At 43.5% G+C, this 15,641-nt stretch overlaps 1 protein-coding gene across 5 annotated transcripts in view; it reads right to left on the reverse strand.

The window, feature by feature from the left end:
* Window positions 1-15,419, reverse strand: part of CCDC66 (coiled-coil domain containing 66) — a 53,575-nt gene extending 38,156 nt beyond the window's left edge. For all 5 annotated transcript variants that reach the window (XM_027835842.1, XM_027835840.1, XM_027835843.1 and 2 more), the window contains exons 1-4: window positions 15,341-15,419; window positions 3,927-3,991; window positions 2,864-2,889; window positions 137-578 (exon numbers count right to left, since the gene is read on the reverse strand). In XM_027835842.1, coding sequence (XP_027691643.1) covers window positions 137-578; window positions 2,864-2,889; window positions 3,927-3,991; window positions 15,341-15,351 — 544 coding nt within the window. In that variant the 5' untranslated portion in view covers window positions 15,352-15,419. The remainder of the gene's footprint in view (window positions 1-136; window positions 579-2,863; window positions 2,890-3,926; window positions 3,992-15,340) is intronic.
* Window positions 15,420-15,641: the final 222 nt, after the last annotated feature.

The raw sequence follows: 15,641 nt of genomic DNA on the forward strand, positions 1-15,641 counted from the left end.
TATGCTAAATGTAGAGATAACAGACGCTACAGTAATTTAATCTTAAGACTATAAGTGCATGAAGGTAGAATTCTAATTCTGTAAATTTGAGCACATTCTCTAAACTTAAATTCATAAGACTTCACAAAAAGCTTACATTTTTCTTCTTTCTTTCCATTCTCAATCTGTGAAATAGGCCTATTTCCTTGGCTGACGGCCATCAAAATCTGTTGGAGCTGTTCCTCTGTCAGACAAACCAAACTATTCCTTAGATCTTCAACTGTGAGGTGCTTTTCCTGAGGTTTCTGTTTAAATACTGCCGACTGTTTGTAATTTTTAGTCCTCCATGAGTCAGGGGTTTCAGCTGGAATGTTTCTCTGCACACAAGGATGGTCATTATCTGTGTCTTCCTTTGAGAAACTCGTAGTTGGTGAGAAAATCATCCTTTTATCCCCTTTTACCAGTGAGGCTTCAGAAGCAGTTCTACTTTTCTGTGAAAGGTTTTCATTTCTGCCATTGGTATTTTGTGTAGATTTAAGAACATGTCCAGTCGGTGGTGTTCTCAAAGGCTGTTTTGGAATCTTGGCCTTATTTCCCATCTGTTAAAACATTGCAGTTATATTCTTATGTGAAAAGCAACATGAAATGCATAGCAACAAGCCAGAAGCCTTCTGTGTGATCAGTCTGCCAAATTTGTTCTTTATGCTATTTAGTCACATGATTTACAGACAACTTTCCTATCGGACACTGATTCTTTCATTTTCTTCCAGTTTCTTAAGATCTGCATTGTGTTTACAAATATCTAAGGCCATACAACAGACACTGCTCCTTAACCTGTAGACAGTTTCACTTAAAGGTGGCACCAACAGTAACAGATCAGCTGACTATTTAATTTTTGGGAAGTGGGAAAGAACTTGATTTCCAGCTGCCTCTAGGACATTTCTCTTGTCACCCTCTCTCCAAACCCCCAAACAAGGGACACCACCATTTTTCTAGTCCAGAAAAATGGAACCTGGAAACCCTGGAATCACTCTGTATTCTTTATTATCACATCCTTTTTAAGGCATGAAGTGCTGGTGTTTTGTATTTCTAAAATTTCTTGCTTCTCACTGGTAAAACCCTGAGACCAGACTATTACTGTTTTACCCCTGGATTACTGTGGCTAGGTTCCAATTAGTCTCTATGCTTCTGACTTTTATCTTGATCAGGAAACTGAAACAGTCCTTAACAAATCAAGTCTAACCCCCACACACCTTCCCGCCCCTCCCCGCCCAGATGCTCCATCTTGCAGCCAGGCTCTCCCATAACCCCCATGTCCCAGAGCCTGGGCCGTCTGCTTCAGCAGATTTTCCTCACTGCCTCCTGGAACACCTCGTGCTCCCCCCTCCCCCCGCTTTCATGCCCTGATTTGTGCAGTTTTCTTGGTCTGCATTGTCCTTTCTCTTTCTACTCATGCACATCCTCCTGATCCTTTAGGACCCAATTTAAGCTCCACCTCCCCTAGAAAGCTACCTGATAATGTGTGTGAGGGTCCGACTCAAATGAGATAAGAACAACAGAGCTATGAATTGACTATAACTTTAACATTCAAGTCTCAGTAATCTAGATATCCTCCAGAAAATTCCTACGCCAATGCCACTGGTCCATCATGACGTTGGGTTCTGGAAGCCTATGTAAATAGAATACAAACTACAACAGGTTTTACCAAGCTGGGAAGTCTGAGGGCAGTAGGCTGTGTCTGCAGCCCAGTCTAAGTATGTTAGCAATCAGATGATGAATTCTTGGGCCACGGCAAGCCATGAAACAAAGAAAAATACAAAATGGCCCTTGGTCCCATGCTGGTTTCTTCCCTAATGCTGAGAATCATACAGTATTTAGACTGTTAATAAACACTGTTTTTTACTGCTGATATTCTTATGCGTGAGATCCTTATAAGTAATCAAAGACCCTGGGTATAACTAGTGGAAACAAACCACTCCAAAGTTAATATTCTTGTTAGATAAATCAGAACACATAAGAAGCTCCAAGTAAATCAAAGTCTCAAGGTTCTCCTTGGAGAGGCAAAGACAAGACTTGGCAGGGTTGATTTTATCATGTATCCAAAGGCAAGAAGCAACATCATTTTGTGGATCCTGTGGCCAACTCATCTCGCAGAGCTCATGATAAGCATAAGCAAAAAGATCACCAAGGAAATCACTGCAACTTGCACACCAGCAATCTACTCCAAAGAACGAAGGGGCAGAGACATTCTACAAGGCACCATCCAAGATTCTCCAATCCAAATCAATGCATACATCACGTGCGGGGGACATCACATCAACCCAAGGAGCAAGATGGGATGGGGAGAGGCGGGGAATGAAAAAATATGTTGGAAAATATGGTGCAAGGTTCATGGCCTTTCCGGCGGCCATTCTACTTGACACTTTGGGGGCTCTGACACTCTCAGCTCTGCCCTCACTCTTGGACCCTCTCCTCCCTTGGCTTCTGTGCTGCCGCTCTCTTGGTCTTCCTTTCACCAGCTCCCTTCTCTGGCTCCTTTGCTGCACCACCACTTCTGTCCTGCCCCCAAGGATGGTCATCCCAGAAGGCTCTGTCATGAGGCCTCCTACACTGGTAATTTAAACAGCTCTCATGGATCCAACCATCGTTTCTACAGAGATGACTCAGGGACTTATCTGCTCATCTTAATCCATCCCCTGAACACTAGTCCTGCTTTACTGTCTGCTGGACATGAACAAGGACGTCAGAAAAAAGATCATTTTCTTTTCCCCTGAAATCATACTTCCTCCAAATATCCTCTTATTCTAAATGTAAAACTTAAATGATTTTAAAGAACTGCATTTGACACTTGTCAAAGAGGCAAAGCAAAAATTATTTTGCTTACCTTCACGGCAGTTTTTGGTTTACGTTCTACAAAAGAGAAAGAAAAAAATAAATTATCAATAACAAAAAAATGTTAAGACACTGACAGAAAACATTTTATCAAAATGAATTTAAATATATATTCAAGGTAGAAATCTTAGCTTAAAAAAATATAACTATAGCTCTTCTCTGAGAAGTGGCTTGGTTTCTACTGTTACCTGAATAAGCATTATTTCATTATTTAACATTAGGGCTTATAAATCAGGATAGCTCAAGAATAACATAATTCCCTGACAAAAGAACCTGAAATCCTAACATCGTGTGCATACTTAAAAGGGAAAAAAAAAAGACTGTCTTTAAGTAAAATGATAATTGTCTGGAAGCCATGGAAGGCTATTTTCGCATTATTGTCCATCCTACTCATTTTTCAAGTAATAAGGTAATACTAGTCTATAAATAGAAAAGGGCAGAGAATTCCATGGGAGGGAATATATAACGTATTAATGATAGTAATTCTCTATGACAGAGAAATGACAAGTGAAGGCTTTGCCAAAATAATTTGACATTTATTATTTTATTATAACATAAATCAAAGGTAGAAAATGCATACAACAGTTCAGCAGCCAAGTGTGATCATGAGATAATAAACACTAAGCTGCCTAAAATTCAATAAATCTCTACATGCAAAAACATAAATGTGGAATTAAATTTCATTTGTTACTCATCAGGAAACAGGAAGATACCCTACTCCCAAAGCTAATGTATACAACATCTCACAAACCATATTAAATACTGGAAATTCACCAGTACTAATGGTAAAATACATCAAGTCATAGTCTAAAACTTAATTTAATTAGCCCAATAAAAGCAAATTCTCAAGCACTGAGGGACATTACTAGTATTTTAAAAGTAGAAATATAAACAGCCATAACCCCAAGCTAGATTTAATAAAAGTAAAACAGTACCAAATATAAAAACAAGGCATTCATTTAAAATTCAACTTATATAGAATTTTTTGTTTCCTACATATATTTGGACAAGCTTCTAAAATATTAATGCCAATTATAGTTATAAAAATACCATACCATATGAAGCCAATATTAGCTTTGTTTTCCCATCCAAAAATTCTGTTTCAAGCTTTAATCCATCCCTAAAAAAACAGAAAGTTGCTCAGTATTACTTATTTTTAAGGAACAGCAAACCCTCACACTGGAATAAGTTTATCTACCAAACACCCTAATTTGAATGATGAAAAGTATTTTCTGCAATATGAGTTAACACAAAATCATTGTAAATGTCACCCAAATCACACTGGTTTAGACTCTTGAAGAATTTTAACCTGGCAAATACTTTTAAGAGTTTAGCTACAAGGGATAAAATATCATGATAAAATTTTCATGACATTTCTTATTGAATTGGAATTGATTTGTAAATTACATCTAGTCTATAAATTGTTCTTTTTATTATTAGTTGTAAGAAAAGAATTAATGAAAGCCACTAATGTAAGAACCACTTATCTCCTAGAAAATGCCCTTTAGTTATCCTACAAAGCACCATCGATGCGCCCAATGCCACTTTATTTTTCTTTTTTCAATTTTACTAACAGATTTTATCTCAAGACCTTTTTATTCATAAAACATTATAAGTTAATGCAAAACAAATTTCAATTGAACAAATAAATATAAAATTTTTACTTGTTATATGATTAGATTTGTAAATGGACTGGTACCCAAAGGGTTAACAATGTTAAAGTAATATGGAAATGGTTAGGTGGTTTTGTGGTGGGTTTTTTTTTCTCATTAAATTATTTATTTTTAGTTTTCAACATTCACTTCCACAAGACTTTGAGTTCCAAATTTTCTCCCCATCTCATTCCTCCCCCCACCCCAAGATGGCATGCATTCTGAATACCCCTTCCCCTAATCTGCCCTCTTTTCTATCCCTACCCCCCCTTCTCTTATTACCTTCCTCTTCTATTTTCCTGTAGGACAGGATAGATTTCTATACCCCATTGCTTGTATATCTTATTTCCCAGTTGCATATGAAAACAATTTTTAACATTTGTTTTTAAAACTTTGGGTTCCAAATTTTCTCCCTTCCTCCCTCCCCACCCACTCTCATTGAGAAGACAAGCAACTCGATATAGGTTATATATATGCAGTCAGGCAAAACACTTCCATAGTAGTCATGTTGTGAAAAACTAACTATATTTCCCTTCATCCTATCCTACCCCCCATTTATTCTATTCTCTCTTTTGACCCTGTCCCTTCTTAGCAGTGTTTGCTTTTGATTACCCCCTCCTCTCTATCATCCCCTTCCTGTCTTATCCCGTTCCTCCCTATTTTCCTGTAGGGTAAGATAGATTTCCATACCCAATTGAGTGTGTGTTATTCCTTCCTTAAGCCAAATCCGATGAGAATAAGATTCACTCATTCCCTCTCACCTTTCCCCGTTTCCCTTACACTGTAAAAACCTTTTCTTGTCTGTTTTATGTGAGATAATTTACCCCATTCTACCTCTCCCTTTCTCCTTCTCCCAGTATAATCCTCTCACCCCTTAATTTTATTCTCCAGATATCACCCCTTCATCTTCAGTTCACCCTGTGCCCTCTATCTATCTATATATACATACATATAATTTTTTTCCCTCCAACTACCCAACTGATAAAGGTCCCATGAGTTACAAATATCATCTTTCCATGCAAAACAGTTCAACCTTAATAAGTCCCTTATGATTTCTCTTTCCTGTTTACCTCTTCATGCTTCTCTTGAGTCTTGTATTTCAAAGTTGAATTTTCTATTCAGCTCTGGTCTTTTCATCAAGAATTCTTGAAAGTCCTCTATTTCACTGAATGTTCATTTTTTACCCCCTGAAGGTTTATACTCAGTTTTGCTGGGTAGGTGATTCTTGGCTGTAATCCTATCTCCTTTGACCTCTGGAATATTATATTCCAAGTCCTCTGGTCCCCTAATGTAGAAGCTGCTAAATCTTGTGTTATCCTGATTGTGTTTCCACAACACTTGAACTGTTTCTTTCTGGCTGCTTGTAATATTTTCTCCTTGACCTGGGAACTCTGGAATTTGGCTACAATGTTCCTAGGAGTTTTCCTTTAGGAATCTCTTTCAGGAGGTGACTGGTGGATTCTTTCCATTTCTATTTTGCCCTCTGGTTCTAGTATATCAGGGCAGTTTTTCTTGATAATTTCTTGAAAGATGACGTCTAGGCTCTTTTTATGATCACGGCTTTCAGATAATCCAACAATTTTTAAATTGTGTCTCCTGGATCTATCTTCCAGGTCAGTTGTTTTTCCAATGAGATATTTCACATTGTCTTCTATTTTTTCATTCTTTTGGTTTTATTTTACAATGTCTTGATTTCTCATAAAGTCACCAGCTTCTAATTGCTCCATTCTAATTTTTAAGGAAGTATTTTCTTCAGTGAGTTTTTGAACTTCCTTTTCCATTTGGCCAATTCTGCTTTTTAAGGCACTCTTCTCCTTGATGGCTTTCTAGACCTCTTTTGCCATTTGGGTTAGGCTATTTTTTAAGGTGTTATTTTCTTCAATTTTTTGGGGGTCGCCTTTAGCAAGCTGTTGACTTGTTTTTCATGATTTTCTTGCATCACTCTCATTTCTTTTCCCAGTTTTTCCTCTACTTCTCTTACTTGTTTCTCAAAATCCTTTTTGAGCTCTTCCATGACCTGGGACCAATTCATATTCTTCTTGGAGGCTTTGGATGTAGGAGCTTTGACTTTGCTGTCTTCTTCTGGTTGTATGTTTTGATCTTTTTTGTCACCAAAGAAAGATTCTATGTCCTAACTTTTTTTGTGTCATTTGCTCATTTTCCCAGCCAATTACTTGAGTTTTAAACTCTTTGGTAAGGTAAGGGTCTGCTTCCAGTGGGGAGAATGTACTGTCCCAAGCTTCAGGGGTTTTGTGCAGCTGTTTTCAGAGATACTTCTAGGGACCGGTAAATTTTGAGTTCTTTCAAGGTGGTATGTTCAAAGGCAAGGTGTTTACTCCTTTCCTGGCCTGTGCTTGGTCTATGAGTGACCCCAAGCACTCTTTTCTGCCTTGGAACTGTGAGGAGGATTCCCTCTCCACCACTACTACAAGGTCCACCATGCCAGTGCTCTTTCTCGCCCCAGGATTGCCATCCAGAACTGTTACCCAAATCCATGCACGGGCAAAGCAGAGAATCCTGCTTCAGCACCAGCAAAGAGTTTCCTGCAATCCCCCTGATCAGCCAGTTGATTCCCCCTCCATTTGTGGGGCTGAGAGGTCCAGAAGCAGCCGTTGCCCTGCAGATGCACCGGGACTGGGGCTGGGACCGAGTTTCTTTCTCACTGCAGTCACAGACTTCTCCTGCTGACCTGCTAAGTTGTCTTTGGCATTTGTGGGTTGAGAAGTCTGGAAACCGCCACAGCTGCCTGTCCTGATTCAGTCCTCTGAGGGCTGCTCCAGGTTCTCTGAGGTCTGGTCTTTGCCTGTGTGCTCAAGCTGAACTGCGTTCCTCTCCCAGCCTGGCATAACAGACCTTTCCAATCAACCATCCAGGTTGTCTTAGGCTGGAAATTTGTTTCACTCTGTCTTTCTGTGGGTTCTGCTGCTCTAGAATTTGTTTAGAGTCAGTTTTTTACACGTATTTGGAGGGGTTTGGGGGAGAACTCAAGCAAGTCACTGTTTTCACTCTAACATCTTGGCTCCACCCCCCCCCCCCAATGCCACTTTAAAGAGACAGGGAACACAAGTCTTATATTTGTTAGAATCACTCAGTCATTCAGAAAGGGCCAGGCACTGAGCTAGGTATGGTCAAATACAAATGGACTCTGCCCTCCACCTCTACTCCTGATTCCAGCACTTAACACAGTGCCTGGCACACAGTAAGTGCTTAGTAAATGTTTATTGACTGAATAAGTGACAATAGTATTTTTAATTTATTTTCTATTTATTTTGTACAGACAAAGTGGAAGGGGAGTAGAAACTAGTCTCTGTATCCTAGAACCCAACATAATGAAGTAATATTACTTGACTTTTTAAAACAGAAATATTCAATTGGAAATAAAATGACAATCACTGGAATAAAATTTGATAGTTTTACTAGAAAACATTTGGATTCAGGGAAGACATGGCATAATGGAGAGAATGTTGATCTTCAAGTGTAAAGAGCTTAGTTCTGGCCTTGGTTCCAACACTTCCTAACTAGGTGGCCGTGGGGAGGCACAGAACCTTGATCAAGCGAGCTCCTCACATGTCAAACTGGAATAATGAGGAAAGTGCACCACAAATCTTAAAGCACTAAAGAAATGTGTTTTTCTTTATTTGTAGAATCAAGGATTCAACACCTATGAATTTATCAATGGGGACAAAATATACACCAAACTGAAGCAGAAAAATCTGTAAGAATAAGAAGACGAGATAGAGAAAGTTCCTGCACTCAACTGTCGAAGACATTATGCTTTAATTTTTAGCAAGGCCTAAAGCTGTAACTGGGACTGCTAGGGGGCGTCACAGTGCATAGAGCCCTGGGCCTGGAGTTAGAAGACATCTTCCCGCATTCAACTCTGGTCTCAGACACCTACTATCTTTGTGACCCTAAGCAAGTCGCTTACCCCATACTTGCCTCAGTTTCCTCATTTGTAAAATGAGCTGGAGAAGGAAATGGCAAACCCAGCCAGTATCTCTGCCAAGAAACCCCAAATAGGGTCATGAAGGGTCAGACATGACTGAACAACAACAAAGCTTATCTGATGAACTTTAACCAAAAAGAATAACCAAAAGAGAAAGGGTAGGTGGAAGGGAAGCCCTCTCCTTCATTTTTAACAAGCTTTGCTGCCAGAGGGTCTGAAATGTTTGGTACTGAAAGGGCTCTGCGACTTTACTGATGTAGAGAACTCCCTCCAATGGGACAGTTCACAAAGCACTCAGAAGTTCTCATCACGTGATGTTCTTGTACATTTGGAAGAAAGGAAATGAGCATTATTAAGCACCTTAAGCACCTACTATATGCCAGGCATAAAGTGCTAAGCACTTTACCAACATCTCATTAAATCTCCACAACCCTGATCATTTTACAGATGAGGATACTGAGGCAGACAGAGGTTATGAGTGTCTGAGACTGAATTTGAACTCAGGTCTTCTTGACTCCATGCCCAGGGCTCTACCTTCTGCAACCTTGAGCTGCCTCAGACATCTGTGCAGAGGGTTTCTCCCTGCTCCAGAGGTCTTCCTCATGCCCGTTAGTTTGTTAATGATTCTGTGTGACAGCTCTTCCCCACCACAGGCTCACCTTCTTTGACATGCCTTTCTGGATCTTTCCTACTGCTAGGTCCCAGTGAGTTTGGGGGCAGAAGAGCACTCAGCAACACCCAATCTCAAAGCCTGCCTCTCACACTCACTGGGGGTGAATAGAGATTTTCCTCATCTGCAAAATAGGGAATAATCTTGGAAGGAGCCACCTCACGTGGGGCTGTGAGGCAGCCAATAAAAAGCCGAGCTGTTAGTATTATTTGAGGAGTCAATTAGACTAGAAAATAAAACACATTTTTCTTGTTGCTATTCAGTGACGTCTGAACAAATTGGGAAGTGTTCTTCTCTGCTCAAAGCAGAGGGCCTCTGAGTCCCTGCTAAGAGGGTATGCAAGCCTCTTTTCCCCACTGTTCAGAAACTCGGAGCCTGTTTGCTCACCTGTCAGATGGGGATGAGCCCTGCATTACACCTGCCTCCCCGGGCTTTGGGGAGAGAACTGCTGTAGGTAAACCTTCACAGTGGGTGCCTCAGAGACATGGGCTAGGAGTAACCCTAACCCTGGGAACCACAGCGTTTTGGCTGGGTTTCTGAGTTTTTGTAAGCAGACCACTGTCGTTTTCATTAATTTTTCTTGTTCTCAAAACTAAATATCTTTTGAGAAACACTTAAGTGGCAGACAGTAAGTATGGTTGTTTTAGGAAATGCAGGCTTTTCAAAGGCCTGGTTCTCAGCGCATTTTTTTTAGGCAGTTGGGGTTAAGTGACCTGCCCAGGGTCACATAGCTAGTAAGTGTCAAGTGTTTGGTCTGAGGCTGGATCTGAACTCAGGTCCTCCTGACTTCAGGTTCGGTGCTCTATCCACTGAGCTTTTTTTGTCTGTAGTTGAAACAGTTCTTGGTGAACATTTTTGAGTCCTCTATTCTAATGAAAATAGTTTACTCTTAATCAAAGTTGGGAAATTTTCCTGCTAAGCTCCAAAACAAATGGTCACATATGGTCAGTCTGGGCTGCACTGTTTTCCCTTTGAAACAATACCTAAGCACGAAATGAAGGAAACCCAGGGTGAGACGGCTTTGCAAAGTGCTAAGGGTGGAAGGGACTGGAAGTCATGGTGAGGAGGAAGAACAGGTTTCAACATCTGACATTGTCCTGGTGATGAGTGACACCTCAAAGAACAATGGAAAGCTGCATAGAGGGTGTCATCATACTAAAAAAGGCATTAGCAAAGACGACCAGAGAATATGCTCTTGTCCTGAGAGAAGGGATAAACAGCTAGCTCAAGGGTGGCCCTCAGAGGAAAGGGCCACCATACGTTGGTAGACAGATCCACATCCACAGTATAGAGTTATTTGGGCACATCCTCCTTAACGGTCTACTTGACTGTAAGCTCCCTGAGGCTAGGGAGCACCAGGGAGCCCCCTGACAGCCTAGCAAAGCACCTGTACAAAGCAGCTAGTTCACACGAAAGAATGAGATCATTAGATGTAATGGAAAGAGCTTTGGATATGGAGTAAAAAGTGGGTGCAGGGTGAAACAGTGGCTCGGGGGCTGCGTGGCACCTCTTTGACGTCTCCCCCTCCTCTCCATTCAGAGACTTTCGTCTCTTTCTTACTCATTCCTCATTAGTTTTTCTTCTTCAGATCTCTCTGCTCTCCAGACCACTCTCCACCAAGCTACACCGTTGCTGATGGTTCTCTCCTGGCAATAAGACACAGACTTCTCTGTGGGGCATCTTGAGCCCTTCACGATTTGGCTGCCGACTGCACGTCATTGCACTCCACACATTCGGGCTGCTTCTGGGACCCAAAGTTCCATCTCCCGCCTGAGTCCCTTTCCTTAGACTGTCCTGGTGCCTACCGTGTGCTCCTGCCTCACCTCGCCTCTTAAAATCCCTGCTTCTTTCAAAGCTCAGTTTGTGTCATCTCCCCTCAAATGACTTTGTATTTACTTTGAAAGTTGCCAAAAATACACATAAGCTATATCAAACTGCTCATTGTCTTATGGAAGTGGTAGTGTGGGTGAGAGAGAGAAAAAATTTGGAAGTCAAAAATTTTTTAAAAAAAAATGGTTAATGGGGCAGCTAGGTGGTGCTGTGCATAGAGCACTGGTCCTGAAGCCAGAAGGACGTGACTTTAAATATGGCCCTAGACACTAGCTGTGTGACCCTGGGCAAGTCATTTAATTCTGATTGCCTCAAAAAATAAATGAATGTTAAAAATTGTCTTACATGTAACTGGAAAAAATAAAATGCTATTAAAAATAAATAAAAAGAAAGTTGCCTAAAGTCATACAGAAAATAAGTGATGGAGCCAGGACTAAGCCCAGTCTGGGGTTCATTCTTCTGTACCATCCTCCTAACTCTCAGCTACATGAGGCAGCTGACTAGATGGTGCTGGGCCTGGAGGCCTATGTTCAAATCCAGACTCAAACACTTCCTAGTCATGTGACCTGGGCAAGTCACTTAATCTGTCTGCCTCAGTTTTCTCAACTGTAAAATGGGGATAATAGCACCTAGCTCCCAGGGTTGATCAATATTTGTAAACATACTTAAAGGCGCAGAGCCTGGCACACAGTAGGCACTTAATAAATTTTCTTCCTTTCCCTTCCCTCTCAGGAAGTCTGAAGTTAGAACCCCCAGATATCTCTGTACAGATCTGGAAGCTCATCTACAGGTTAGGGATTCGGCCTAGAGGCAAAGGAATGGGTGAGATAAGATCTGGTGTATCTTCAGCCTTGGTACAGTCGAGGAAGGGAAGAGGGTGGTAGATTATAAGTAACTAGCCTTGTCCGAATGTCAAAAAAGACATTTCCTTGCTGTTCCCTCCTACCCAGGAAAGCATTTTTTCCTTGACCCCTCTCCTTGGCCGAGTACTTTGCCTTGTTCAAGAGCATCCTGCTTGCCAGAGTACATGCTTTCCCTTGTGGACAGATAAACCTGCACAGGGCCTGTGACCCATTCCTTGAACATCCAAGATAGCAGGAACAGCCACTCCTCTATTCCCTGGGGTTTACCCCTACCTCATATTGGAGAGAACCATTGAATGTCAGAGCTAAGAGGGACTTCAGCATTGAGACTGTCAAAGTTTCCATGAAATGACCTTGTATATAGTTTGCATTTACTTATGTGGGTATGCATTGTTTCTCCCCACTGAAAGAACGTAAGTCAGAGGGCAGAAACGGTTTCTTTTTGAGCATCTGTCTCCATGGTAGCCAGTCCGGTACCTGGCACACTGAAGGCACTTAATAGTTGAATGAATGAATAGCTATAAGTCCTAAGGTAAATCCCTTCCTTTTCCTCAGCCTCACCTCTAAATGGGATAAAAGCACTTCTGTAACCTAACCCATAAGACTGTTGTGAGTAAAACAACAAACCTTTTTGCAAACCTTCAAGTTTTCTACAAAAAGGAGCAGTTATCACAATGATTAATGAAGATGAGCCATCACTGTGCAAACTGTCCATTAGTAAACCAGGCAGCCTGGAAACTGCTCCATATTCCTTTGGCACTTATGGATCTATGCCCTGCTTGTACCCCTCCAGGCGACTGAAAGCTCCTCGAGGACGGGGAGAGAGTTGACTTTTGTCTCTGGGTGCCTGCACCTTTGTTTTGTGAATGGTTGCAAATGTCTAGTGCCTGGATTACGACTCACATTTGGACCAATGATTGAGCTTGTCGATCACCATGTAGATCTGAGAAAGTCGGTACAGGGAGATAACATGTTAGCTGTGGGACTGAAAAGGAACAAGAAAGTGGGCTGGATTTCCTTCAACAAACTGACCAGCTATAAAGTAGAAAAACATGAAAATACATGTCTGAAAGATTAAGAATAAATATCATGCAGAAGACAATGGAGAGACACGTGGTGGATATGAGAGGCCTCAATATCTGACCAGGAGGAGTAAAAGATGTCATCAAGGAAATGTAGAAGGCTGGCCACATAACCATGGCAAGGGAAGCCAGCTAGAAAGCCAGTTGGAGGTTGGCTGGTCCCCTCCACTCGTCAGGAGAAAGTGAGGAAAGCGTCAGTACGTTGGGAAGACATGGACAAGAGCTGCAAAAGATGGGCAGGCATGGATGCACCGTGACTGGCCTCGTTGCCCAGAATGTCCAAATCGATAACATGACTATAGCTTAACATTTCTGAAGCACTTCAAAGGTGTGCAAAGATGTGTATACAGACACAGAGAGACAAACACAGAGACAGAGACACAGACATAGACAGAGACACAGACACACACGGTATCTGAGGGAGCATTCATGTTCAGGGATCCCTGACTCTAAGTCTGTCCTCTCCCCACTACACCATCTCAATAACGTAGGCACTGGAGGATTCCCCATTTCCCAGCCTAGTATCTGGCCTGTAGCAAGTATTTAATAAATGTTGGGTGAATTGAACTGTCTCCCTGAATCCTTATTTCCCCTAACTCCAACCCTTCAAGTGGACAATTCAATTGAAATCTCAGCTCTGGTGTTATTTCCTACAAGAAAGCTTCTTTGATTTCTCCAACTGTTACAGCTATTCTGAACTGGCACAAAATTTTGGATTCGTTTTGCATTCATGGGGGCTCCTCTCCCCCATTTGCTTGTGTATATTTTGTTTGTGTTAACCAGTGAAATCAGAAATCCAGTCTTTACCTCTCTATTTTGTATTTATGGTTTCTATCACACACACAGCTCAAATGCCACCCTCACACCCAAAGCATCTGTGGTTAGTGGCACCCTCTCCCCACAATTACTTTGCATTTATCTTGAATGAGGAGGCAGTAGGGGTGTTGTGGATAGAATACTTGACCCTGAGCTAAGAAGACAAGGTGTACATCTTGCCACAGTCACACTCACATCCTGGCTATGTGACCCTGGGCATGTCCCTTAACCTCTCCATCCTCTGGGCAAATCTCTAAGCCTATCAGCTTCAGAGAGGGTACCTTTGTAGAGGGCGGTTTCTTATCCAGGTGATTCCTATAGGAATGAATGCACACTTCTGGTTCCTCCTATCCCTATATATTTTGTGTTGATTTGTCTTTATACAAGTTGTTGGCCACTGTCTCCCCCTCCAGAATGTACATTTCGAGAGGCAGAGATTTTTTTGTTTTTCTCTTTGTACATACAATCCTACGTACTAAGTAAATGCTTATGGATAGGTGGCTTCAGTGATTCAGTTTAACCTCCCAGGCAGGAGAAGATAATCCTGAAGATACGGTTTCATTCCTGTCTTTGTACGCCATCCCCTGGCCGGGCACACAAGAAGCACTTCATAAAGGCTGCTGAATCATCTCTCCAGTAGCATGTAAGCTTCTTGAGGGCAGATTCGGTTTCATTTATATCTTTGTTTCCCCAGCACCCAAGCATATAGCAGGCAGTTCCATAACACGATGTACTGGGCCTGGGGAGCGGGAGACCTGAGTTCACATTCAAGTTCAAATAGTTGTGTGGCCTTGGGCAAGTCACTTAACCTCAGCCGGCCTCAGTAAAATGGGGATAACAGCAATTAACACCTAAGGCTGACGTAAGGAAGGATAACAGGGTAACGTGAGATCCTTACACGCCAAGCCGCCACCTCTCCCTGTTAATTCTCATAATTATTACCACGGTCACTGGATAAAGGCACGGTACCCGATCACGCCTCGGGGGCAGATCCTGTTTCACTGCTGTCTCTCTATCCCTGGTAACGCCCGGAGGCACAAAGACGCCACCGGGCTGCCAGTCTGTCCCCACCACAACGGACCGGCTGCTCTGGAGGGCTGAGCACACAGTGAGCACTTTGTGAAGGCTTCCGGGCTGCGGGGTCCTGCCTCCCCCCCCACCCCGCCCATGGAAGCCCGGGGCACACTGTAGGAGCTCGGTCACGTGCACGGCCCTACCACCCCCCCCCACCAAGGCCCCCCCAGGGCGGGGGCACCCAGTAGGAGCTCGGTCATGTGAGCGGTCCTCCCTCCCAAGAGCAGAAGCACACAGTAGGAGCGTGGTCACGTGCACGGCCCTACCCCCCCCAACTCCCCCCTCGAGGGCGGGGGCACACAGTAGGCGATCGGTCACGTGCACGGCCCCAGCCCCCTCCCCCGAGAGTTGGGACACACAGTAGGCGCTCGGTCACGTGCAGGGTCCTCCCCCCCCAAGGGCGGGGCAGGGGCGGCCCGCTGTCGGCCCCGGGGGATGACGGGAGCCTCGCTCCGAACGCGGCCCCGGCCCACCCAACCCGGCCGCCGAGGGGTCTTTTTCGGTTCCTCGGAAAGAACCCGGCCCGCTCCGCTTACCCCAGGTTCATGGCCCCGCGAGGGCACGAGCCCCGGCCTCTCCCCGCACGTCGGGTCGCTATCCCGCCGCAGGCGCCTCTTTCTCTTCGCCGGACAACGCCGCTGTCGCCGCCGCCTCCCAACAAGCGCCGCAGGCATGGGCTGCCGGTCCCGGGCTCGGAGCCAATCACAGCCCGCGATACTCGGGGGGTGCGCTCCAGCCACGAGGGGGCGGGCGCGGGGGCGCGTCGCGGACGCTGGCCCCGCCCCCGAGTTTGGCCCCGCCCCGCGCTCAGCCCCGCCTCCTGAGCCGCCTCCTGGT

This window comes from Vombatus ursinus, unplaced genomic scaffold (genome assembly GCF_900497805.2).
Source record: "Vombatus ursinus unplaced genomic scaffold, bare-nosed wombat genome assembly UNPS02014817.1, whole genome shotgun sequence".
NCBI lineage: Eukaryota > Metazoa > Chordata > Mammalia > Diprotodontia > Vombatidae > Vombatus > Vombatus ursinus.